We start from the raw sequence: 27,208 nt of genomic DNA on the forward strand, positions 1-27,208 counted from the left end.
AGTGCAACTGAAGAGTGTGTATATTAAATAGAAGGGACTGACCTTTTTTTGTTGTTGTTGTTGCTGTTCTTTTGTTTGGTTGTTTTTTGTTTGTTTTGTTTTTGTATTTTGAGCTAGACAGGGCTTCTCTGTGTATCCCTGGCTGTCCTGGAACTCGCTCTGTTGACCAAGTTGGCCTCGGATCCAGAGACCCACCCGTCTCTGCCTTCTAAGTACCCGGATTAAAGGCGTGCGCCACCACCGCCCGGAGGGACTGACAATTTTAAACGTGCAAATGCCCTGCACCGGAAGGAAGACCGTACTTCCACACCAGCAACCGGCTCCCAAAGGTCATTCACTCCTGTCTGCCCGAGGTGCTGAGCCTTTCGCAGGGTGGAGCGCTAATTGCCTGGGGACTCGAACTAAAGGCGTCAGCTAACGCGCCGTGCTTGTGCAGGAGTCCCTGCTAGAGGGAACCGCGACAGGGAGCCGGGCGCAAAGCGTCCCGGAACCAACGGCGGGCGGCGGGGAGTCGGTCCGCCCGGGCTCGGGGAGGCGCTCCGGCGGCGTGCGGCTCCGCCCTCCACCCGCCTCCACAGTTAATAGTCCGGAGCCAGCGTGTCGGCGTGTGTGGTTATGCCGCTCTTTCTGGCTGAGAGGACACAGCGGCGTCCTGCCCTGGCCTGAGCGATGCTAAGAAGCTGCGCTACGCGCCTGCGCGCTCTTGCTGTTCCGCCTGCGAGGAGGCCCAGAGCAGTGTGGGTGAGTCCCAGGTCGCCCCGGTGAGGGTGCGAGCGGGAGGGACAGCGATCCTCTGCTGTAACGGGCACCGGCTCCTCAGCCCTGAGACTCAAATCGGGAGGATCGGGAAGGGAACGTAACTCGAGGTTGAGATAGGTCAGCAGGGATAGGACCGCCACTGCTACTGAAATAATAATAATGGTTAGCAAGATCATCCAGAAAAGCCGTGAAAGAGCCAGCCATTATAGACCGCTGGAGAAGAGCACTTACCCTTTCCAGGATCTAATCCTGATGGTCTCTGATTTATTATAACCAACAGGGGAAAAGGCTTCCCACTGTCAGATAATCAATTATGCCCTCTCTAGCCCATTTTCATCATCTTAGAGGATGTTATAAGGTTAAATGAGATAATGCAAGGGAAGCGTATAGCATGCCTGGAATGTAAGTCTTAAATAATCCCCTGCCCTTATTTATATCCCTACTTTGTTTCACTGATGCAGTCAGTACTTGTTGAGCTCCAACAATATTCCAGGCATTTTTATGCTCAGATCCGCAGAGTCCCCCCAAAACCAACAAGGAGACCGAGTCCCATTTGTAAAACCAAAGAGCCTTTATTCTTATTCAAGTTCGAACCCCGACTCTCCTGTCCAGCGCATTGGCATGAGCAGAGAACCCCCGAGGTCAATTGGGGTGGGGTTTTTTATAATAGCAGAGGTTGAGGTGAGGGATTTCTAAGGTTGAGCACCCGTGATTGACTGACATTTGTCTAGGGGTGCCCTGGTGAAAAGGGGATAGGTATGTGCTGTACTAAGGGACATCAGATGATCCTATCTGCAATGGTTGGGACCATCCTTTGGATGGTCTGTTCCTGGGTGGTGTCTGAGTGGTCTCTGTTGAGCCTGTCATGGCTGGGCCCTACAGGCATAATTGGCCATTGATAAGAAGTAAGACATATTACAGTTAGGTAAGAAAAAAGGAAAAAAAAAATTCCTCCTAAGGATTTTATGGTCTAGTTTGGGAGAATGGGGTCAGTTTGCTAAATTCAAATGCCTCAATTTTTGTTAAAATAAATGACTGAGGGACAACAGGGAACAGCTCTCCACTGAGCAAGAACTGAAAGCGAACTTTGATTGTTAGATGGCTGTGGCATCTCTCTCAAGCTGCTGCAGCTTCCTGCTAGATTGAAAGTGGGCGCTGAAGGTGTAGCTCAGTGGTGGACACGGACACACACGTACACACAATTTTAAGAGAATAATGAATGCAGATTATTAATCAGGTACCATCTTGCCCACTAGAAAGGAAAATGCACTGTGCTAATTATACAACCACAAAGGTGAATTAGTTTCTTTAGTTACACGTTGGTGCCTGGCAGTCTGTGCTGTAAACAATTAAGCGTTAGTATTTATAGGCTCGACATCTTTAAGGAGGCATAAAAGGCCATAACTTTTCTTACAAGTCCAACCTTGATAAATCTGTAACTAAAGATCAAGCATGACCTTTCCTCTACTGAGAACAAAGGGTAACGACCCTTGGATTCATCCTTCAGTCACAAGTGTGCAGTAGGTTTACAAGTGCATTTACGGCAAGTAGCTCTTAGTTCTCGCCTCTTTGAACTGAAAGCTGAGTGGTTTTGTCCATCTAAGGTAACTCAGCATCCCTCAGACCCATTCTCTCTGACCCACACTTCCACCCTCACAAACACCTTTTTCTTCTAACCTTGCCATCAAAGCCACAACTCTGGAGTCACCCAAGACTCTAGTACTTTCTGTTTCCTGAAGTCAGTAACTCCCGTTTCCCTGGGTTCTGGTGCTGACTGTCACTTGAACCTTTTCTTCTTATTCCTCCGTACCTAACTCTGCTGTGGACCTTCTGACCTAGACCTTTATAACGATCTCTGGCCGCTTTCCCTTTCCTTCTCATTGTTTTTTCACTTGATGAAACTTTCTGAAAACCAATGTTGTTTCTTTGCTGAAGGCTCATCATGGAAAAAGGCATTTCAACACTCAAGTATCGCCTTCGTGGAATGTCTTTTACTTAAAAAAAGAAGAAAAATAGTTTTAAATTTTCTGTGTGTTGTCTCATGTGCTACTCATGTTCTTCTGTGATATATATACAGAAAGGATTTTATTATTACTATAATTACATATTATGTTATACATAATATTTAAATATACATCAGTCTTTGTCCTTGTGCTACCTAAAATCACCTTTCACACTAATTCTTTAAACCATTGATTGACCTAGAAGGTTAAATTTAAGACCTGTGGTGTGATCCGCTTGTTTTGTCAATCTAGTGTGTTATGTAGTCTTTTTAGCCTCTATGTCTTTGCTTAGTGTAACCCTAGTTCTCACCTTCACGAGCTTTAGCTGCAAGAAATTACTCTGGGTGTGTTGTTTTTGTTGTTGTTGATGTGTGTTGTTTGCTTATTTGCTTTTAAGTATTCCCTGAAAGCACTTGTCTCTCTGTCTGTAGTAATATTTCCAGATCTGGGGCTCCTAACACCTGCAGGCAGGGCCTAGATCTTTTCTTTTTGTCTTTCCTGTCCCTGGTATAAAAACAGGCCACATTATAGAACTCAAGAAAATTTTTTGAATTATGTTTAAAAGTTAAAATCAGACTGGGTATGGTGGAATACACCTTTGATTCCAGCACTTAGGAAGCAGAAACAGGCAGAGCTCTGTGTGTTCCAAGACAGCCTGGTCTATGCCAGCCTGGTCTACAAAGTAAGCTCCAGGCCAGCCTGGTCTACAAAATGAGGCACTGTCTCAAACAGAACAGCTACATAGTGAGACACTGTCTCAAAAAAAACAAAAAACAACAACTTACATTGGTAGGAGAGCCCAGGAGTTCTTATGATTACTAAAAGACTTCAATTAACTGTATTTCACTAGCCTATAAAAGGATATTAGAACTGTTCCAAGCTGGGGCTTCCTATTTAAGAGATCTGAGTGGAGCCAAGACATTTTGAAGACGCCATGACTAAGGCCCCTTATAGAAAAAGGCATATATTTGGGGTTTACAGCTCTGGAGAGCAAGTTCATAACCATCATGGTAGGAGGCATGGCTGCAGGCAGGCATCGTGCTGCAGCAGTAGCTGAGACCTTATTTCCTTACTGCAAGTAGGAGGCAAAGAGAGTTAACTGGGAATGATGTGAGCTTTAAAGTCGCAGAGTCCTCCCCCAATGACACACCGCCTCCAATAAAACCATACCTCCTAATCTTTCCCAAATAGCTTTACCAACTGGGAACCACATATTAAAATATATGAGCCTGTAGGGTCCATTCTCATTCAGTCACCCTGCTCTTCCAGAGTACCTCATGGGATGGCTCACAACTGCCTGCAGCTCCAGCTCCAGGTGAGCCAACACCGTCTTCTGGTATCCACAGGTACCTGCACACACATTGCCTACACTCACAAAGACACGTACACAGAAATGAACTGAGCGTGGCCATTTGAGTGTGTAACACTGTGGCAGGTAGCGATAGTAGGATCCCCAGAGCTTTCTGGCCACCAGCCTAGTTCCAAGTTCAATGAAAGAGCCTATCTCAAAGGTATAACAGAGCAGGACGTGAGATTTCCTTCACATGTATGTCAAGCACACCCAAGCAGACACATGCACATATACCATACGTCTACACACACATATGGTAATAAGACTAAGAACACAGAAAAGTGAATACTAAATCATTTTAAATGGCAACACAGAGAAATTTATTTCTCAGATTAAGAGTATATTAAGGAAACTTTTATTTGAAGAACTCTGGGAATTAAAAAAAGCTAATGTCAGCCGGGCTGTGGTGGCGCACGCCTGTAATCCCAGCACTTGGGAGGCAGAGACAGGTGGATCTCTGTGAGTTCGAGGCCAGCCTGGTCTACCAAGGGAGTTCCAGGACAGGCTCCAAAGCTACAGAGAAACCCTGTCTCGAAAAACCAAAAAAAAAAATAAAAAATAAATAAATAAATAAAAATAAATAAAAAAAGCTAATGTCATAGAAGCAGAAAGTACTGGTTGCTAGAGACTAGAAAGGGGAGAGATAAGTAAGGGTGGAAGGAATATAGAGGCTGAATAACCAATATCGAAATATAGTCACATGAGTATAAACACCACAGCACAGGTGGGTGGTGGTTACAGTTTACAGTGGTTTATTATGTAGAGGTATGTTCTTGGGGGGGAGGGTCAAATTGGTATCCTACCACTGAGCTGTATCTCCAAGCCCTATTATAGAGTTGTGTGGCGCACTCATCACATTCGTACAGAACCCAGGGCAGGCTGTCAGGTAGCCCTCCTTTATCACTCTGCACCTTACTTTTGCCTTAAAACAGAGGCTTTCATTGAACTAGAAACCGGATATTTTGGCTAGGCTGTCTGGCCACCAAACTCTTGGGGATCTACCTGTCTCCACACTCTCAGTGCTGGGGTTACAGGCACATTCAGCCATGGCCAGCTTCTGTGGGTGCGGGGATTTACACTCAAGTCCTTGTGCTTGCAGACAAACACCTCTCACCCACAGAGCCATCTCCAAGCCGTCGCCCCAAACCCCTACTATATAGTTTATACAGGAAAAGAAAGGCACTTGAAAGTTACTAGAACGAAGAAATGTTAAATGTTTAAAGAGATGAAAATGTGCCAGGAATGGTGACACACACCTTTAATGCCAGCACGGGAGACAGAGATAGGTGGCTCTCTGAGTTCAAGGTCAGCCTGGTCTACACATTGAGTACCAGGCCAGGCAAGGTTACATATAGTGAGACCTATCCCGAAGTAAATCAATAAGAGAGACAGGGTGGGGGTACTGTGCTTGCAAAATGCAAGTTGGGTAAAGGTACCTGCTCACAATCCTCTAGACATGAGTTTGATCCCACAATAGAAGAAGAGAACAGTTTCCTGCAAAGAACTAGTATGGTGTGATGCACAGCTTTAATCCTAGCACCAGGGAGGCAGAGGCAGGCAGATCTCTGTGAGCTCAAACCAGCCAGATCTACATAATGAATTCCAGGCTATCCAGGTATTGTGGGAGCTGCAGGTTGCATTCCGCCACCCAGCTCCCACCACCGGCTAGCTTTACCCAAAATAACAACACACAAACTGTATTCTTTTAAACACTGCTTGGCCCATTATATCTAGCCTCTTCTCTGCTAACTCTTGCACCTGGACTAGCCCATTTCTAATAATGTGTGTAGCACCCCAAGGTGCGCTTACCGGGAAGATTCTAGCCTACGTCCATCCTGGGTCGGAGTTCATTGCATCTGCCGCAGAGAGGGAAGCGTTGCTTCTGAGCTCACTTCCTCTTCCTTCCAGCATTCTGTTCTGTTTACTCCACCCACCTATGTTCTAAGCTATGAGGCCAAGCAGTTTGTTTATTACTTAACCAATGAAATCAACAGATATATGACACTCCCACATCATTGCTTCATAGTGAGACCTGATCTTATAAATAAATAATAAGACTCTCAGGCTGGACACAGTTGTACATACCTGTGATTCCACATTTGGGAGGCAGGAAGATCACAGATTTTAGGCCGGCTTGGGCTATATAGCAGCACCCTGTCTCAAAAACAAAATGAAATAAAATTTTTGTTTATTTTGTGATTGTATTTTAAATACATTTCTTCCTTTCATTTTACACTGTAAGCCCTCTCATATGATATAGCATGAATTCTAATTGGTCTTAATAATAAAAACCCAGAGTCAGATATTGGGGGGCGGGGGATGAAAGCTGAACGATCAAAGAAGCAGAGTAGCCAGCCATTAGTTCCTATCTCTATGAAATTCTCAGACCTAATGGGGTATTCTGTCTCTACAAGTCATCAGACTGAATGCTCTAAACTCCTGCCTCTTTCCACCTTATATTCCTCTCTCAGCCCAGCCACATCACTCCTGTCTCCACCTCCCTAGTGCTGGGATTAAAGGCACGGGATTCCCGAGTCTTGGGATCAAGACCTCTGTTTCTTTTTTAGACTGATACAATTTTGTGTAGCCCAGGGTGGCCTTGAACTTACAGATCAGTCTGCCTCTGTCTCCCCAGTGCTGGGATTAAAGGTGTGTGCCACCACTGCCTGACCACTATGGCTAACTAGTATGGCTAGCTTTGCCCTCTGATCTTAAAGCAAGCTTTATTTGTTCGATGACAAACTAAATATCACCACAATATACCCTCTTCCCTCTCCTTTAAATTCACCTCTTTTATCATCAGTTGTTCTTGTATGCTTATATGTATTTATATATGCATACATAATCACAGATCTAACTGTCAAGTCCATATAATATTACTAGTATGCATGTTTCAGCACTGACTGTTTGGGACTGGACAACCAATTGGTGTGCTCTTCCCTGGGGAAGACCACCTCATCCTCCCAATCCCAGCTTTACTCAGTTGCCTGTAGTTCTCTGTGGAGGGTTGAAGCCTCTTGGGCTGGTCTCTGTGTAGTTTAGCATGTCCATTGCTGTCATCCTTGTTCAGCTCACATTGGGCAGTCATGTTGAGGCAACATTACTGCTATATACTAAGAAACACAACCTCATGGCAAAGTCCTGGATCCTCTGGCTTTTGCCCTCTTTCCACTCCTTTAAAACTTTTCTCAGTGAAAAGTAAAAGAATAGATAGAGCGTGATTGACTCTTCTGGTGGTCCACCACCCAACTTCCAAATAAATCACACATGGACACTTATTCTTAGTTATAAATGCCTGGCCTTAGCTTGGCTTGTTTCTTCCCAGCTTTTCTTAACTAATTATTCTACCTCTTGCGTGGGCTTCTTACTCCGTGACTGGCTAAGTGGCTGGTCCCTGTCGTCCTCCTTCCCTTGTTCTCTCATTGCTCCTTCTCTGCATCCAGAGATCTCCTATTTATACTCTCTGCCTGCCAGCCTCCGCCCCTTCACCTCCCCCCCCCCCCCCCCCGCTCTTGTCTCACTATTGAATATTTAGCACTTTATTGGGATCATCAGGTGTTACAGGCAGGCAGAGAACCACAGCTTTACATTTGCATAAACAAATGCAGCATAAACAACAGTCACACACCTTAAAATAATGTTCCCCAACAAACAGAAACTTCAGTGGGCATGAGCAGTATAAAAAGAGGGAAAAAATCTGCTGAATGATGTTTACAATTTTGGAACTATGCAAGGTTTTTGCTGCCAGAGGCTTGCCAGGAAAAATATAAAGTGAACTACCTTGGCAGTGTAAACCAGGATGCAGAGCAGTGCATGAAAAGAACTTGCAGGAAATGCATCAATATTATCCCACAATTTTATTTACAGGGAGAAATAATGGGCAGAGTATTTTTCTGCCTTTCCCAGTTTTTCTGTCTTTCCTAGATTATCTAAGCTGGGTTCTGAAGGGATAAGCCGGTCAAAGAGGCATAGAAAATGAAGTTACTTATCCTGAGCTACAGGCAAAATGTTATTTCTGTTTGTTTTCTCGTTTCTCTAATACCACAAAATCAAGTACTTCCATCTCCATGGAAGGGTTGTTGTTGTTTTGTTTTGTTTACATTTTATTTTTTAATAGAAGTCGGAGGACAACTTCGTTAGTTCTCTCCTCCCACTATATAGGTTCCAGGGATCTAATTTAGGTCATCAGGCTTGGTGCAGACGCCTTTACCCAGTGAGTCATCTCACTAATCCAGTGTTTGGTTTCATAGAGTGCTGGGGACAGGCTCCCTCTGTTCTTCCTATTGAATCGGGACTGGAGCCAACTAAGGCATCAGCGGAAGTCAGTTCTTCCACCAGAGAGTAAGCATGGTGTCTTGATGTCAGGAGTGTGGTCCAAGTCAAACATACATTAATCAAGATGGATTGATAACGGTGACTAGAAGGAGAATGCCACATGGTTGATGCCTTCTTTAATGTTAACTGTCCTGAGATTTCTGCTGGCCTCCCCTGTCTGCTCCCTATGAGCATCTGTTTTGTGCTCCTTCATAGATCACACTCTGTCTTCCTGGTCCTCTACATCTCGGATGTTGACTGGAATGGTGGCAATGCTCAGTGCTCCAGAGAAATAGCATGAGTGACAGTCATGGTTACCATGACACCAGCCTCTGTCTCTGAGCTTTCTCCTTGTCCCTCTTGTATTCTTTCTTGTAAACTGTCATTTACTCCATGGTGCCATTCATACACCAGGGATTGGTATAGTGTTTATCCTATTCCTTCATTTGCTTTATGGAAGTAGTCTCTGAGTTCTGCTTTATGATCTAATAATTCTTGCTGAATTACCCCAATAGCCTCCAAGTAGAATCCTCCATGCAATCTTGAACATTACCATTCTCTTTCCTATTATGGCCAAATCCGAGCATGTCACTCCCTGCTTAAATAATCAGAGAGTGCTGCAGATACGACTCAAACCAGTTAGCTTAGCATTGAGGCTTTGCCTATACCTCCGTATCCTTCTGCTCCTTCTCTTACACTGTGCCTAGCTTCTTTTAGACCTTAATTTTATTATCTGTACAATGTGGACAATAGTTCCTATTGCATAGAGTAAATAAAAACTTACGTTTGCACACATTGATTTTGTTGTTGCTATTTGGTTGGTTGGTTTTATTTTTATTTTTATGCTACTCTTTCCAAATGGCTAGTCTCTACTTATCAATATTCAGGTCAAAAAGCCAAATACTAGCATTCCCTTGTGTTCCAGCTTCCTGTGTGTCATAGTTAGGGTCTCTATTGCTATGAAGAAACACCATGGCCACAGCGACTATTATAAAGGAAAACATTTAATTGGTGTGGCTCACTTACGACCATTATCATCATGGTCGGTAACATGGTGATGTGTAGTCATACACGATACTGGCAGAGTTGCCGAGAGTCCTACATCTTGCAGGCAACAGAAAATGATCTGGACACTGGGTGGTATCCTGAGCACAGGAAACCTTAAAGCCTACCCCCAAATGTGGTGACACATTTCCTCCAACAAAGCCACACCTACTCCAACAAGGCCACACCTCCTAATAGTGCACTCCCTATGAGATTATGGGGGCCAATTACATTCAAACTAACACCCCGTATGTATTTCACCTGTCCATCTCTCTATTTCTGATGACTGGCTCACCTGGGCTTAATACTATCTCTACCAGTAACGAGCTGAGAGAAGTTGGGAAAACCGTTGACCCTCTGTCATTCTGTCATTTCTATGAAGGGGTGGAGGTCTAATGAGCTCTGAAGTTCCCAGCCATTTTGAAGTGATCATCTTCTAGCAGTAAGAAAAGCAGCACAGTAGTCTTAGGAGGTTGTAGAAATATGAAATAGCACATACCTCCTATTCCTTTTTGTCTTTTAGAGGTTATTTTCCTCTGAGAAAGTCATTCCCAAGGACTATGGTCTCCCAAACCCCAGCTGGAGCAAGGACCTAAGACTCCTCTTTGACCAGTTCATGAAGAAGTGTGAAGATGGCTCCTGGAAACGTTTGCCCTCATACAGACAAAATCCTACTCAAACCCTTAAAGACTTCCAAACCCGTTTTGTTGGTAAGAACAGCCACTTTCCCATAAATAATATTTGAACATCAATGTAAAGTGTAACAGATTGAAGCACTAATTATTACTTAAGAGAAGGAAGAGCCAGACATGGTAATTTTTCCATGTGTATAATCCTCTCAGTAGGCTGAGGCAGAAAGAGCATAAGCTCAAAGCCAGCTTGGGTCACACTGTCCCGTTCATGACCAGCAGTGGCTACGTAGTAAGACTCCATTTCAGAGTGGGGAGGAAGGAAGAAAGGAGTGTCAGGAAACAGAGCAAGGAGGGATTGAGAAGAGAGAAAGAAAAAGTAAGGGAAATGGGAAGGAGATTAGGAAGAGGGGAAAGAAAAAAAGCAATAGTACAGTGGGTTCTATAGTCCCTACTTTTATAGGCCAGAAATCTCATGAAATTTTGTGAATTGTGGGAGAAAATAAAACATATCAAAAATAAGATGATCCCAGGTGGTGGTGGCGCACGCCTTTAATCCCAGCACTTGGGAGACATAGACAGGTGGATCTCTGTGAGTTCGAGACAAGACTGGTCTATAGAGCTAGTTCCAGGACAGGCTCAAAAAGCTACACAGAGAAACCCTGTCTTGAAAAAACAGAAACAAACAAACTAAAGATCTTAATTTTAAGACAAGCAGTGGTGGCTCACACCTTTAATCCCAGCACTCGGGAGGTAGAGGCTGGTGGATCTCCTGAATTTGAGGCCAGCCTGGTCTACAAGAGCTAGTTCTAGGACAGCTAGAACTGTTACATGAGAAACCCTGTCTCGAAAAACCATAAAAAAAAATCCTCCCAACCTAGAATCTTGAAGCTGACATCACCAATCTCTTCTCTCTCTTTACTTCAAAATCTGGGCTCTTCCCTTTGATAAGATCAGAACGCTTGAATTATGCTTTGCCTTAGTTAGGATTACTATTGCTATGATGAAACCCCATGACCAAAAGCAAGTTGGGGAGGAAAGGGTTTATTTGCCTTCTACTTCCACACTGTAGTCCATCACTGAAGGAAGTCAGGACAGGAACTCAAGTGGGACTGGAACTTGGAGGCAGGAGCAGAGGCCATGGAGGGGTGCTGCTTATTGGCTTGTTCCCCATGGCTTGCTCAACCTGCTTTCCTGTAGAACACCAGGCTAAGGGTGGCATCATCCATGAGATGCTGGACCCTCCCCCATCAGTCACTAATTAAGCAAGTGTCTTACAGAGGCATTTCCTCAACTGAGGCGCCCTCCTCTCTGATGACTCTAGCTTATGCCAAGTTGACATAATAGCTAATGTTAAGCTGACATAAACTAGCCAGCACATCCTCTAATCTCTCAGACTTCAGACCCAAAGACTACCTCATGCCTAACACTCACAAATTACACTTCCCATCATTCTGGGTTGTTTGGTTTTATTTTTAACACGCTTTGTATTAAATAACTATTTTAATTAATTCTCTGAGAGTTTTACACAATATTTGATGACTTCTAATTAGCCCTTAATGTTTCCTGGCAGCCTGTCCCCGTTTCCCTAGTCTACTGACTGGGCTTTTCTGGATGCCTGTGTCCTGCCTCCTTTCCACTCACACCTCTAGTTCCTCCCCCTCTCACTCTCAGCACTAAATAAAGGTGGAAGCCAGCAGAAGGGCATTTCCAAGTTCTCCTCACTTCTTGTCCCCTCCTTCCTGTCCCCGAGCTTGATCTGCTTCTAGCCTGCATGAATGAACTGACCATGAATAAAGGTGGTTGTGCCGTGTTCCCTTCCCTTGGCCTGCTTGTGACACTGCTCCCTGCCACACCTTTCTCAGAAACAGGCAGACCTGCCTCAACTGTGTACTCGTCCTAGTGTCCCGGGGCCACCCCAACACTCGGCCACCAGACTCTCATGGGTGCACCCATTTCTCAGTACATAATACTCTCTATCATTGGACGCCCCTTCAGTCTCATGGCCTTAGGAGCCACTGAAAATATGATCATTGGAACTTCAGGTCCTGGCTTGCTTTCTGTTGCTGTAAACGCCATGACTTAAATCAAGTTGAAAAGGAAAGGGTTTATTTTATGTTTACTGTTTACAAGCCAGTTATGAAGGGAAGCAAGAACTCAAGCGGGAACAACAGAGGAAGGCTGCTTCCTGGCGACTTACTCTGCATGGCTTGTCCAGCCTGTTTTCTTATACCACCCAGGACCCAGGGGTGCCACCGCCCCCGTAAGCTGGGTCCTCCCCAACCAATCACTAATCAACAAAATAGCTCTCAAGCTCGACTAGGGGCAGAATGATGAAGGCTGCCCCTCCGTCGTTAAGGTTCCTCTTTCTGAATGACTTTAGCTTGTGTCAGATTGACAGAAATACTAACCACCACACTTAGTCTCACACGTTTAGGTTGAAATTCTGGGGTTCTACACAGCATAGAAATCTGTGTGAGTTTGGGTAAAATACTTTACCCTCCCATGCCTTGGTGTTCTCATGGCTGAAGGAATAAATGAAACAAAAGTCAAATTAACCAAGAATAGTTGGTCATTTTCAGATTTCTGTTTCTTCAGCTGCGAGCCAAGAATTATTCTTTTATCAATAAAGGGAAAAGTTAACTCTTAAGTAAGTTGCATTATTAAATTTCAACTATTACAAATTACTTAAAAGTAACTGTCCATGCTGGGTATGGCAGAGGATGCCTATCGTTTTGATACTCAGGTGGCTCAGACAGGAGGATGAGAGTTTGAGGCCATCCTGGGCTACACGGTGAGACCCTGTTCTAACTGAAACCAGTCCCACCCCAGTCCACAGGATTAACTGCTAGATGACTTGGCTAGTGTGCCCAGAGCCCTGGCTCTAATCGCTAGCACTATAAAAGTAGTGTTGTTGTTTTTACTACAGTTGTTCTGACATCACACGATTCATTGAATGCCCTTGACTGGATGCAGCCTGGCTTCTACCTGCTCGGCTTTGTGGGAATGATATATGCATGGAAACTGATACTGATCTGCATGCCAATTTTGGTGAGCACTATTCATTTTATAGTGTAAAGTTGGCCTCCATCAGAGCCCTCCTCCCACCAAGAGTGCCAATCTCCCGGTGTTCCTTTACAGCCGGCAGCACTCTTCAGTCTGAGGCTTTAACCCAAATGTGAAACCCTGGGAATCTTGTCAAACAGCAGATTCTGCCTCAGTTAAACAGGGGTAGACGCTCAAATTCTCTTAACAAATGTGTTTTACTTATTTTTCCCATGTTTATAAGTTACCTTACAATTTGATAATCTTGACCAGAAATGTTAAACTCTTAAGTTGATTTCAGGAGCCACCATAGTTCTTACACAAAGATGATTTATTAGGCTAAACTATCTCTGTTTCTAATTCAGGATAGCAGGGTAAATTCACATCTGCCAGGAAAACCATTTCCTTTCTGTCGGATTATTCATTCTTGCTAAATTCCATTTAAACCACACTTGAGCCCAGAAGAATTCACTGCTTCGCTCAGTTTCCTGCCATATTCACTAATTGTTGTGTGTATGTAGGTACTTTGGTTTTTTTTACTCTGCCCATGTATGTTTGCATATATGTTTTTTTTTGCTGTCCCAGAAAGTTTGTGTTCTGTTATATTCTGTTAATTTTGTTTGTTTGTTTTAGTTTTAGTTTGTTTTGAGAGAAGGTTTATGCAGTCCAGACTGGCCTCAAACTCACCACGTAGCCAAGAATGGCCTTGAACCTCTAATCTTTCTGCTTCTATCTCCCAAGTTCCAACATCACAGCCACGCAATACCACACACCGTTTCACGTGGTGCTGGGGCTTGGGAACCCAGGGCTTTGAGCCTGCTAGGCAAGCACTCTGCCAATTAAACTGCATCTCTAGCCACTGTTTCTGTGACCTTTCCATTCCTCTCTTTGGTATTCCAATCAGTTATCTACCCACATATGATTTTAGCAGGGCACGGGTGCTTAGTTCTGTCATGGTGTTTTTCTATCTGTTTTTTGCCCTCCTGTCCCATACCCTTATTTTCTTTTCAGATCCCAGGTTTATGAATGAAGAACAAGTGTCAAAGGCCCAACAGTTCAGTAGAAGCTTAGAGGAAGGCCTGGGGTTTGAGTATGTGATGTTCTATAATAAAGTGGAGAAGAAGATGGTTTGTTTGTTTCAAGGAGGTCTTCACCTGCAAGGGGTACCTGGGTAAGAACTATCCTAGCAGCATGGAGCAGAAAGAGTTTTATTCTCACATATTCAGGGACTACAAAGACAACATTAAAATGGCAATATAAATATATATTTATTGGTATAGAAAGATGCTTATAACACACTAGTTGAATATTATCTATGTTGGTTAAATTTCAAAATTTTAACATAGTATTAAATGATGCATATAATATAGAACATAGAACAGCAGAGTATGGTGGACACGTTTACAGTGATTTGCTGTGACTTGATGGTAGTAGTAAGGGTTTAAAGGTTTCTTCCTTTTATTTATCTGCACTTCCTAAACTTTAAAGATTCCTTTTATTATTACTTTAAACTAACTCTGCGTGCGTGTGTGTGTGTGTGTGTGTGTGTGTGTGTGCACATGTGAGTGCCGGTACCAACGGAATCCAGAGGTGTCCGGTCCTCCTGGAGCTGGAGTTGCAGGTAGTTGTGAGGCACCCAGTGTGGACGCTAGGAACTGAATTTGGGTGCTCTGTAAGACTATGTGCTCTGAACTCTTGAGCCCCACTTTCTAAACTTTTAAATGTTTCCTAATTAAAGTTTAGCTTTTCATTCTATAATATGATTAGTACCAAGCTCCAGTTTTATTAAAAGTATCCTTTCTGCTAAGAATAAAGTAAGGAGATGTGTGTGTACATATACATATACATATATATATGTAAACATTAAATACACGGAACATGAGGTAAATGTATAAAGACACTTGAATAGGAAATAGCCTCTCAAGATATAAATTATTAATTTCCTAACCTTCTGAAAGTTTCTCTTCTGCTGCTGTTGTGGCTAGATTTGTTCATGGAGGTGCCATTGCAACTATCATCGATGTTACTACTGGCATGTGTGCAATTGCTGAGGGAATTGCCATGACTGCCAACCTCAACATCGACTACAAAAAGTAAGTCCATGATAGTTCTTATGTTCTTAAGTCAGATTCTCCAGCAGCAGATCCTGAGTCAAGGTGTATGTCTGTTACTATCAAGGAAGTGCTCCCAAAGGACTTAGCAAGGGAGATGAAGAAGCAGGACAGTGAGGAAGCTACCAAGCCTCAGCTTTCAAAGTTCTACAAAGAGTAGCTTCCACCAAACTCACAAAGAAATTCTGGGAAGAGAGAGTCATGCTTCAGAGTCATTCATTCCGTCAGTAACTGGAATCTATGCCAGTTATAGGATGTGGGCTGCCCTGGCTCTCTGTTTGAGTAAAGCATCACCCAGGAAATAATTTATTTTTATTTTTTATTAATTGTATATATGTGAGAAGGGGGTACATGCCATGTTGTGTGTATAGAATCAGAGGGCAACCTGTAAGAGTCAGCTGTCTCCTTCTAGCATGTGGACCCCACAGATTAAACACAGCCATCAGGCTCAGCAGCAAGTACCCCAGCCAGCTGAGCATCTACTCAGTAAGATCTGGATGGAGCCCAAATATCCCCTACATATTAAAAATAAGAGAAAGGGTTCTCATAACTTTATGCAGAGAAATGGAGTGGAAATAAGATGAGTTTGATATGCGTTAGAGTCACCATCCAGCTACACTCCCACACCAGACAACAGAACGGCTTCTAGCAAAGAATAGAGAATGAGCTGAAGGTCAAAAACAGTGTAAGAACAAAGGCTTCAGAATATGAAGGGAAGCTTGGGGGTCACTACCACAAACATAGAGTATGTAAGTTACTAAACATCCCCCCTCTACATATCACAAAAGCCGTGTTACCCGAGTACTAGCTTTTGGAAGCCGTGCTTCATAGATGTTAAATTATTTTTTATAGATAATGCTTAGGTGTATTAGACTAGTATCGCCCTATAGAAAAGTTTATTTCAGAGGTCAGTAGACATTTTCTGTTAATATTTTATATTTGTGGTCTGTGTAGTGTGTGACACAGCTTTTCAACCCAGCCATGAAAGTACAGGAGCAGCTATAGATAGTACATAAGAATAACTGTGTTCCAGTAAAACTAACTTAGAAAGAAGAGGAGCCAGTGGGCTGTAGTTTGCCAAGCCCAGAGGTTCAATTGGAAAAAAGACAGAACCGCTTGCCTTCTTCTGTAGTTCCTTCTATCCCTTACCTTCCCTCAAACAAAAACAGAAATGTTATTTTCATTTCTTCCTCTCTAGTGGCCAATAATGGTAACTTCAACTTAAAGTTAGGCAAGATTGGAATTTATCATCTAAAAACAGCCAGGAAAGGATGTCCTCAGCCATTCAGGCCCCCACAGATGTGGGTCTACATCTGTTCTCTTGCGGATATCCAGTTTTCCTATTTGTTAAAGAGATTGTATCTTACCCATTGTGTTTTCTTTACACCCTTGTCAGAGGTCACCTGACTGTGAGGTTAGGTGGTTACTCAGTTGGAAAAGTTCTCGCTGTGTGTGCAGAGGGTCTGAGTTCAGAACCCCAGCACCCACTGTAAGAAGAAGTTAGGCACAGCACCACATGACTGCGATCCAGTGTGGGGAGGAGGATGTGGGGGCACCCCTGGGGCTTGCCGACCAGAGAGTCTAAGCAAGTCAGTGACCACTAGGTTCAATAAGACCCTGAATAAAATGGAGAATGGCCCCCATTTTCTCCATGCAGTCTCTCACACTCAGATATGCTCACCACACAAGAACATAGACTGTATGTGAGTAGGTTTGTGTCTGAACCCAGTGTTCTGTTCCTTTGACTTATATGCCAGGACTGTGTTTTAATTATCTGGCCTTGTAAGGTATCCTGAGATCAAGTAATATTTGACTCAGCTTTCTTCTTTCTCAAGATTGCACTAATGGGTCTGGTTCTGTTCCCACACACGTCTCAGAATTGCCTTTTTAATTCTACAAGGAAAAAACAAAACAATGACGCTGGAACTTTATGAGGGTTGCAGCTTTTTCACTTTTAAGAAGCAAAACCTCACCTTAGCCATCTCAGTTTCCAGCCAGCCAATCTATCTGAACTATTTCGTTGTCTCTAAATACATTGAGGGCAAAACAGTTAAAAACTGATGGTACTGAAAGGGGAGGTGTCTGAGCCTATAACCTCTTCATAACATATCAGGCCAGAAGCTCGCCTGGAGTTCCCGATTCTATGTGGCAGAAAATAAATACTCAAGGATATTCTTCAGCATAAGCAGATTCTACATCAAATACATACGTACATACATACATACATATGTACGTAATACATACATAAGAGTGAGTATCGGGCTGGAGAGACAGTTCAGCAGTTACACCCATGGCCTCCACAGGCACCTTTACATACATGGTATACACCTGTATAGACATATAAACAGAAATAAATGATGAAAGTACTTTTTTTTAAAAGTTTTAAAGATTATCAGCAAAAGCAACAACAAACTTAGATCCTCAAAGACTGTCCTCATGGGATAACCAGATGCACACAACCATGTGAGACACTCAAAGACTTTAGCTGTCCTCATGGGATAACCAGATGCACACAACCATGTGAGATGCTCAAGGAAATGAAAGGAAAAAGAAAGTAAAGATTATTAATTAAATTTACTGTGGAATTCAATATAACTTTGATGTGAAGGCAGAATTATTTAAAGAGCAAAGGGGCTTAGTTAATGCAACTGAAAGTGGCCAGAAACATAGAACTAAGGAAATGAACCTGCAGTCACAATGCCCGTGGAGCTCAAAACCTTTTCTTTGAATCTGTTTAGAAAGCCAGGCCGGGCAGAGATGGCACACACCTTTAATCCTGGAGCTCAGAGAGCAGAGGCAGAGGTCTCTGAGTTTGAGACCAGCCTGGTCTCAGAGTGAGTTCAAGGCCACCAGAACATACAGATAAACTGTGTCTCAAACCACTCTCTCCCCCCCCCCCCAAGAAAAGAAGGAAAAAGAAAGTCAAAACCACAGCCCAAGCTTTCTGTCCATTTTCCTGATAAAGGTGCATCACCTGTGGCATGTCCATCTCTAACCGCCACACGAAGGCTATGCCAGTGAATCCTTAGCGCCTGGGAAGTCGCTCTTTAATGCTTGTCCACCACAGTTCCTTCTCTTTGAGAGAAACAGGAATGGGTGGGGGCATCCCTAGCTGTTCTTTTGTCCCCTGGGAGTTTAGGTCACATTTGTTCTTTCTCTACCTTTCAGCAGTTTAGATCAGCGAGTAGCAGTTGGCCTCACACTCATCAAGCTTGCTCCTCTAAAATGTACAATTAAATCCTGCCTGTGTTTGCTCTGAAAATCCACGCATGTCCTTTATCATCTCACAGCCCAGTGAAGCCTCAAATCTCTCCTCACTACAGACAGTCCTCCTCTGTTGAGATTTGTTCCAGATTCCACACGGAGCTGGTGTGCTCAGTGGTGGTGGTCAGCGATACTCACCCACTCCACTGTCAATGAGACATCAAGTATATCCCACAATTTTATTAACATGTCCACTGCAGTTAAACCAATTGCAGATACACCAAGTGTAAATAAAAAGGAGAAGCAGAATCCAGTCAGATTGACATGGATTCAATTTGATACAGCATTGGCTACTCTTTGACCCTCAGATGGCTCATCCAATAAGAGATGAGAACAGTTTTTCTAGAAGGCTGTTAGGACTACTGATGTGTTCAGAGCTGGCAATTTAATATGTTTAGTGGTGGTTTGGAATCATTTTAAGAGTAAGGGGAGGGAGAGATGTTTTGAATCCAGTATAGAGAGAACAGGAGTTGAGATATAATGGGAACAGATCAAAACTCTAATAAGAAACAGTAGAAAAAATTGGTTTAAAAAATACAATAAATATCAATCAGGATAAATGACAGTAAGGCATTATATTATTATAGAGAAGTTAGCTATACAGTTCTAAAAAGCACCAGACACAGAAGAGCACACGTAGGAGAGCTGTTTCCGGAAGCAAGAGGGCGCCATTACCTTAGCAATAAACCTACAGCAGCAGAAGAGGCTCAGCAGCATACTAGGACGCAAGAGGGCGCCATTACCTTAGCAATAAACCTACAGCAACAGAAGAGGCTCAGCAGCATACTAGGCCAGCTAGGAACTGTGCGTCCAGCATGCCAAAGTTCAGAGGGCAAAGTCAAGTTGTTTTCATTGAGCCAAAAATTGAGAGAGGTTATGAAAACACATGGTCCGTGTGCCGGACATGGGGCTCACCAGCAAGGCTAGGTCTACATCTGGAGAGCAGCAAGAAGCTGAAACACTGAAACAAGACAGAGCTGGGGAGAAGGCAAGCAATGCCTTGTATTTTTCAGTAGGACAAAAATTAAAGTGAGTGATAATTAATACAAAAAGCAATAGAAAAGTACAAACAAATAGGAAAATAACTCAATTTTTAAAACAAGAAAAAAGATGTGAATCAAAGAAAAAGCAAAGTAAGATAGTACCAGAAATAAGTCAGTGCACTGACTGACCAAACATCAGTCCAAACACAGGTTATAAGATTGAAATTAATGTAAAAAGCTGAGAAGCATATGAAACATTTAAAAACGATACAGAAAAAAAAGGGGGGTTTTGGGGGTTTTTTTGTTTTTTTTTTTGTTTTTTTTTTTTTTTTTTGGTTTTTCGAGACAGGGTTTCTCTGTAGCTTTGGAGCCTGTCCTGGAACTCCCTTTGTAGACCAGGCTGGCCTCAAACTCACAGAGATACTCCTGCCTCTGCCTCCCAAGTTCTGGGATTAAAGGCGTGCGCCACCACCGCCCAGCAAAAAAAAAGTTTTTTAAGTTGTTGTTTGTTTGTTTGTTTGTTTTTTGAGACAGGGTCTGTTTGTAAATAGCCCAGGCTGGCCTAGAATACCATACATAAACCAGACTGGCCCAGAACACCATACATAAACCAGACTGGCCTAGAACACCATACATAAACCAGGCTGGCCTAGAATACCATACATAAGTCAGGCTGGCCCAGAACACCATACATAAATCAGGCTGGCCCAGAACACCATACATAAACCAGACTGGCCCAGAACACCATACATAAACCAGGCTGGCCTAGAACACATGCATAAATCAGGCTGGCCCAGAACACCATACATAAACCAGGCTGGCCTAGAACACCATGCATAAATCAGGCTGGCCTAGAACACCATACATAAATCAGGCTGGCCTAGAACACCATGCATAAATCAGGCTGGCCCAGAATACCATACATAAATCAGGCTGGCCTAGAACACCATACATAAACCAGGCTGCCCTCAAACTCACAAAGATCCTCCAACCTCTGCCTCCTGAGTGCTGGGATCAAAATTGTGCACCTCTGTGCCTAGCCTGACACAGAAAAGTTTTAAAGAAAGGAAAATACATGAGACAAAAACAATCAGAAGAAAACTGAGATCAGCAAAAATCAACTGTACCCCCAAAAAAAAGTAGTAGTAGGTACAGAGAAAACAGGTGGGCATGGCAGGAGTCCGTCATTCCAGAACTTCTCCATTAAAGGAGGAGGCAGAGATAGGCTCACTGGGCAGTGCACAGGCCAACCAGCCTGGAGATCCTACCCTAGCAAGGCAGGAAAGAAACAACTTCCAAAAGTTGTCCTCTGACCTCCCTTGCAAGCAAGCAATCCTCATGAAACATCAATGTCTGCCCTTACATATTTACACACACACACTTACACACACATACACACACACACAATAAGTAGATAAATAAATAGACATTTTAAAGGGGGACTGGGTAGGTGGGTCAGAGGTTGAGAGCACTTACTGCTATGGCACAGGATCTGAGTTCAGTTCCCAGCACCCGCATTAGGTAGTTACTATCTGTAACCATGTCCGGGGGGATCTAGTATCCTCTTCTGGCCTCATTGGTGAACTGCACTCACCTGCACATACTATCACACAATTAAACAAGCATAATTTAAGATCTTAAAAAGAAATTTTAAAAAATAGAAAGAGATGCTGGACAGGTAAGAACACCAGATGTCCCCAGGACCTTGGCAGATGTTGAATAGACACCAATAGAAGAGCAACGCCTGGCATCTCCATCAGCGGGGTCAGGAGAGCTAGTGGAATGGCCTGTTAAAAGGTGATGGGAGGGAAGTTTGGGCCGGGGGCAATCACAGTGACAACTTCCTGTGTCATCCACATGGTGGTGCTGTAGAACAGAGGACATTTCCATGTTCTATGTTTTACATCAACCAACAGAACTCTGACCTTCAAAGAAAGTTCTTTCTCATTGTGGTGCTCGACCTCCAGGATTCCCCAAAAGATTAGCCACTGTCACATATAGCTATCGAAGTCTAAATATAAGTTAATTAAAATGAAATAAATTGTAAGATTCAGTTTCTCATTTATACTAGCCACATTTCAAGTGGTCAGTAGCCACATGTGACTACCACATTGGACAGCTCAGCTACAGAACACTGGCTTAGAATAATAAGGTTGTTGCTGGCAAGTACTCTAAAAAAAAGTCAATAAGAAAAATTTTAATTATATGTATGTATTTATTATGTCTAGGGTGGGGTACACATAGCATGCATGTGGAGGTCAGAGGCCAACTTTCAGGGACTGAACTCAGGCTTGGCTACAAGATTCTTTTACCTACTGAGTCATCTAACTGGCCCAAGAAATTCTGAGGATAACAGACACTGGCAAGGACTGTTCTCACCGCTTTCTGCCACTAGCATCAGACTAGGCTCTGGATCTCCGGATGGAAAGTCTGCCCGAACAGCTGGAATCCTGGCCTGTGGACTGGAGCCCAGAAGGGCAGTCTGGGAGCTTATGCCCTAGAATGCCCTGCAGGCAGGAGTGTGGGAGAAAGGAAGCAGGAGGGACGGAGACACTGTTGGTGTCAGAGCCCTTAAGGGATGTTCCAGCTGAGACAGCCAGCACTCTCTAGCATCAGTGTGTATCCACCCTGTTGTGCACCTGGTGGTCAGCCAGTGTTACACAGATTTAACAAAAAAAAAAAAATGGTTTTTTTTTTTTCTCCCTTCTGCAGACCTATTCCCCTTTGTTCTGTTGTGGTGGTAACCAGCCAACTTAGTAAGACTGAAGGAAGGAAACTTTTTATTTCCTGTACTGTTCAGAGTGTTGATGAGAAGACGTTATACACACAGGCAACAGGTGAGAAACTGCACTGTCTCTAGGCTGGGAGGTTGGCCTGGCTTGGGGTTACCTCTGCTTTCATTTCAGAACACACAAAACAAGTTCAGTGTTTAGGAGTTGAGTGTTTGAGACAAGGGTAGCCTGGGATGGCTTTGAAATTGTCACAACGGATAACCCTGAACTCCTGATCCTGCCCCCTCCACTTCCTGAGTTCTGAGTGTGGCTTGAACCACCCGCCACACCTGGCTTAGGTTGGTTGGGTTTTGTTTTTAGTTTTGTTTTTGTTTGAGGAGGAGAGGTTCAGTGCTGGATCAAACCCCATGGCTTTGTACACACAAGGCAAGCACTCTGTCACTGAGCTACATCCCCAGCCCCGTAGCTAAAGGCATTCTTACATGCTGCTAGTGAAGGACTATTTGCCAATATCTGTTACAACTGGAGGTGAGAGAACATTTGATCCGACTCCAGGACTGTATCTCATACGTAACATAGGAGGTTGCTACGCTTTAGGACTGTGCATCCCTCACTTGCAACTGCAAAAGAATACGCAGAGCATTGACCCACTTCCGCGGAAAACTGGCTAAAGAACTACAGCTCTTCCCCAACTTATGCTGTGAAGCAAGTTCACTAACATATCCTGGGTGAGAGCCAGAGAGGGCATGGCAGAGATCTAAGTCAGTATCACTGGCGTAGAGAGAAAGGCAGAAGTCCTTCCATTTCTCCCCATTCCTCCCCTTCACTTGCCCTTGCCTCCTTCCTCCTCTCCCTCCCTGTGTTTATTGTAAGAGCCATTATGTAGACTTAGATGAGGTAAGCCCAGGGACAGGGAGACGAGCAGCAACCGTGGCCAGCAGTGTCAGAGCCTGGACAGGACAAGGAGGATATATCACAGGGAGCAGCCCGTCACAGGATGCCAAGACCCAAGGAAGGTGTGCCTGGAGCATGGCAGCAGTGGTGGGCGCAGGCTCACTCTGACACACAGTCACAGAGAGGGAGAAAGTCGTAATTAAATCCTGAGCTTGCACTGGACATGTGGGTTTTCCCAGTCTGTTGTTCTCCCAAATAGTGTAATAACTTTTGAAAAGTCATTTTATGCACACGTTGCTAAATTATTCTCTAATAGTTTAGAGAGAGATATACATTTGTGCCAATTTCACAGTTTTTCTATAAACTTGAAATTACTCCAGAGTAAAGACTCTGAAATGGGAGGAAAGGCAAATGTCTACAATTCTTTGCACGTACATAGACAGCTCTTGGAAGGGCACAGAGACTATTCTGGAAAGGGGACCAGGTGGGCAGTTTACTGTAGGCCCTGTGCATATCCTGAGAGTAAGACATGAGAAATGATTACCAGGAAGGGAGTTGAACTTAATGGATCCCAATACTTAAAAGAAGCCCGATTTATCAAAAAAAAAATTCAATATTTGGTATAAAACTGAATTTTTAGTTATGATGAGAAAAGAAACCACAGCCTATTTCTGCTGACTTAGAGATGCAGGCTCCTTCCTGCTGAGCTCTCCGTAGGCAGCAAGCCAGAAATCCCACCTAGAAATGTCTCCAGCTCTAGGTACATTTCCCTTTACCTTTAGTGCACTTGTTTATGCTAATCATAGTTCTTGAGTTATGACACGGTCCCCACTGGAATATAGCTGTTCATCTTTTATTTATTCATCTACTAAATTTAATAGTAAATAATACCCTAGGGCCTACCACCAAATAGGAATCAGACTCAATCGTATTTTATCTCTACATACCCCATCTTTTCTTCCTGTTTAATGAAAACTCTGATCTTGAATTTAGTAGCTTGTATTATTTTCTAGCTTCTAGATTTTATTTTTAAAATTTCCTTAAGAATGATTGAGTATACCAGGTGTGGGGGTGCACACCTTTAGCCCCAGTAATCAGGAGTTAGAGGAAGGCAGATCTCTGAGTTTGAGGCCAGCCTAGTTCTAATACAGCCAGGGCTACACAGACAAACCCTGTCTCAAAAAAGAAAGGAAGGAAGGAAGGAAGGAAGAAAGAAAGAAAAATTGGTTCATAATCCGGCATTCGGGAGTCTGAGGCAGGAGGATTATGAGATTAAAGCCAACATGAGCTATATGGTAAGACTCTCCCTCAAAAAAGAAAGAATAACGCACATCTAAGGGGTATGTTCATCAGCTGTTCATTGTTAACTTTGTAGAAAGAGATTATGATGTGTGGCTTCTCTGGGTTTGGTTTTTATTTAACTGTACATTGCTGAGATTCAGCCCCAGTCTGAGCTGTGCGGTCCCTTCTTTCACTTCCAAGTAATGCCCCATTAGCCATCCCACCACAGTGACTTGGCTCGTCTAATAATGGGCTCTGCCCCTGCTGGGCGTGTTCTTGTCTGTGCCCTCTGCGTGGCAGGAGCTTGGCATCTGCCTAAAAGCAGAGTTTCTGGATGTATAAATGCTCTGCTTTGCACGGGAGCCCCCCTTGTCGTCAAAAGCTGTCCCCAAATATATGACGTTCTTTTGATCCCTGTCTTCTCTAGCAGTTGACATTTCCCAATATTTACCAAAAAGCTTTTAAAATACATCTTTTTATTCCTTTTTGAGACAAGGTCTCACTCTGTAGACCAGGCTGGCCTCAAACTCACAGAAATCCACCTGCCTCTGCCTCCCAACTGCTAGCATTAAAGGTCTGCTTCACCATGCCTGGCTAAAATGGAATCTCAGTGTCATTTAGATTTACATTTACCAGGTAACCTATAAAGTTGAATATCTCTTCATATGTTCATGACCATATTTCTTTCCCATTGTGTGAAATTCCTGTTGGCTCATATTCTCTTTTTTCTTGTTTTCACCAATTTCCAGGAGTTCTATAGTTACTTTTGGTTAAGCCTATGTTGGATAGGTAGACACTCCATACATCCTCCAGTGTGTAAGATGGTTTTATTTGCTCTAAAGCATCTCTTTATGAACAGAAGTTTGTAATGTTAGTGTATTCCGGTTAGTAGATTTTTTTTTCCTTTATGAGTAATGCTTTTCATACTCTGTTTAAAAAGTTCACTTCCCCAAAGTGTCAGCTTTTCACGAGAACGATGGGTAAGGAGAGGAGGATGGCATAATGGTCTGAATCCACAGTCAGTTTGCAGACCATTCCAAGTCTTTCTTTTCCAGATTGCTTCTGGTGCTATGATAAAACGCCATGAGCAAATGCAGTCTAGAGAAAGGAAAAGTTTACTTCAGCTTACTCTTCAGGCCACAATCTACCATTGAGGGAAGCCATAGAGGACACTGCTTCAGTAAGCAGGCTCCTGCCTAGCTGCCTTAGGCAGCCCAGAACTGTCTGCTCCCATGGACCAATCTGATATGGGTGAGCCCTTAATTGAGACACCCTTCTCGGGTATCAGGGCTGTCAGGTTGACAGTTAAAGCTTATTAGCACGCTCACAAAACCTTCCATATCAGTTGGCTCAGTTAATTGTCATCTCCCAGGCTTCCTCTTGATAGAAGTATTAATGAATCATGAAGTAATGGAGGACCTGGTAAAGGGGAAGGAAGGTAATGACTTTGACAGTCAAAAATTGATTTGTTTACTTTTGAGACAGCGTCTGACTGGCATGGAACTCACTATAGAGACCAGACTGGCCTTGTACTCACGGAGATCCACCTATCTCTGCCTCCCTCCCATGTGCTAGTATTAAGTGTGTGCACTACTACCCCCAGTCAAAAGTTAGTTAAGTTTTCTGAGAAACGAGAGTAGAAAGATAAAGATATGAGCAATCCCTTCCTACTGTCTTCCTGCTTGGCCTCATCTAATGGAAAAGAGTTGACTTACAATCATCTATTGTTTTGTTGGTTTAGCTTTATTTATAAAACTGGATCCTGACAAACGTTTGACATAAAGAACTTCTGTTGAACTCCACACTGTGCTGCATGAAGTCCCCCCCACCCAAGCAGCACCGGTCTCCACTCGTGTCCCAGCTGCTGAACCCCCAGTGGAAAGCCTGCTCTCACGGACCCTTCAGAACAGCCTCTAAAATACAGGGCTGCAGGAACTCGCTGTCTGCCTTTCAGACTTGTCATAAGAAGCACTCCCTGGAAGAGTCTCAGCACTCATGTGTCCCTAGGACAAATGTCCTGAAATATGAACAGACGTCAAAGCTGACAAGCCCAGTACCTGCTCCACTGCAGACTGGAGCAAAGGATTGCATTGAAACTCACTGCAAACATGGAAATGGAGTGGTGTGTGTGGAGTGTGTGTGTACACGAGCACAGACTGCGTGTTACAGAGAGGTTTGTTGTTTGTGAACAAACGTCTTTCCAGCCATCTTAGGGAACACAGCTCATTCCTATGGGAATGGATCCACACCTCTGTTGTCTAGGGTCCTAGAGATTAAACCGTTGTTCATTTTTCCTCAACCTGTGCTATTGTATCGTACATCACTGTGCTGTCGTCACTGGGAGAAGGCTGTGAGCTTCCTGGGACTAGAAGCTAGGTGTTTAAACCAACACAGACTTCACTGTCATAGTCCCAGAGGCCAGACGTCTAAAGTTAAAGTGTTAACCAAACCTTGCTCCTTCTGAAGGTTGTGGGCGGGAGCTATTTCACATCTCCTGGCTTCTACCAAGAAAGCCTCCAGCATTCCCTGATTTTTAGACACAGCATGGTTTCCCATTATATCTCTCCATCATATTCTTTCTGTGGTCCCTGATTCCAAATTTCCCTTTGAAAGGATTGAAAGGGTTTATTTATTTATTTTTCTCTCTCCCTTTCTCTCTCTCTCCCTCTCTCTCTCTCTTTATCTATCTGTGTGTGTGTGTGTGTGTGTATGTGTGTGTGTGTGTAGGTGCTCAAATAAATTGGGAGATTAATGTGCTAGAAAACATATTTACTTCTCGTTTTTACGTTTATTTGTAT

The 27,208-nt window shown here is 43.5% G+C and overlaps 1 protein-coding gene across 1 annotated transcript; it reads left to right on the forward strand.

The window, feature by feature from the left end:
- The first annotated feature begins 352 nt into the window (after positions 1-352).
- LOC121437929 (acyl-coenzyme A thioesterase THEM4-like) lies at positions 353-26,709 on the forward strand. The gene is made up of 6 exons (XM_041638067.1): positions 353-741; positions 9,995-10,181; positions 14,157-14,316; positions 15,131-15,238; positions 22,216-22,340; positions 26,152-26,709. The coding sequence occupies exons 1-6, from the start codon at positions 670-672 to the stop codon at positions 26,190-26,192; spliced, it is 693 nt and encodes a 230-aa protein (XP_041494001.1). The 5' UTR covers positions 353-669; the 3' UTR covers positions 26,193-26,709.
- Positions 26,710-27,208: the final 499 nt, after the last annotated feature.

This window comes from Microtus oregoni, unplaced genomic scaffold (assembly GCF_018167655.1).
Source record: "Microtus oregoni isolate MIOR12 unplaced genomic scaffold, Mior012 000054F_ref0000373, whole genome shotgun sequence".
NCBI classification, from domain to species: domain Eukaryota; kingdom Metazoa; phylum Chordata; class Mammalia; order Rodentia; family Cricetidae; genus Microtus; species Microtus oregoni.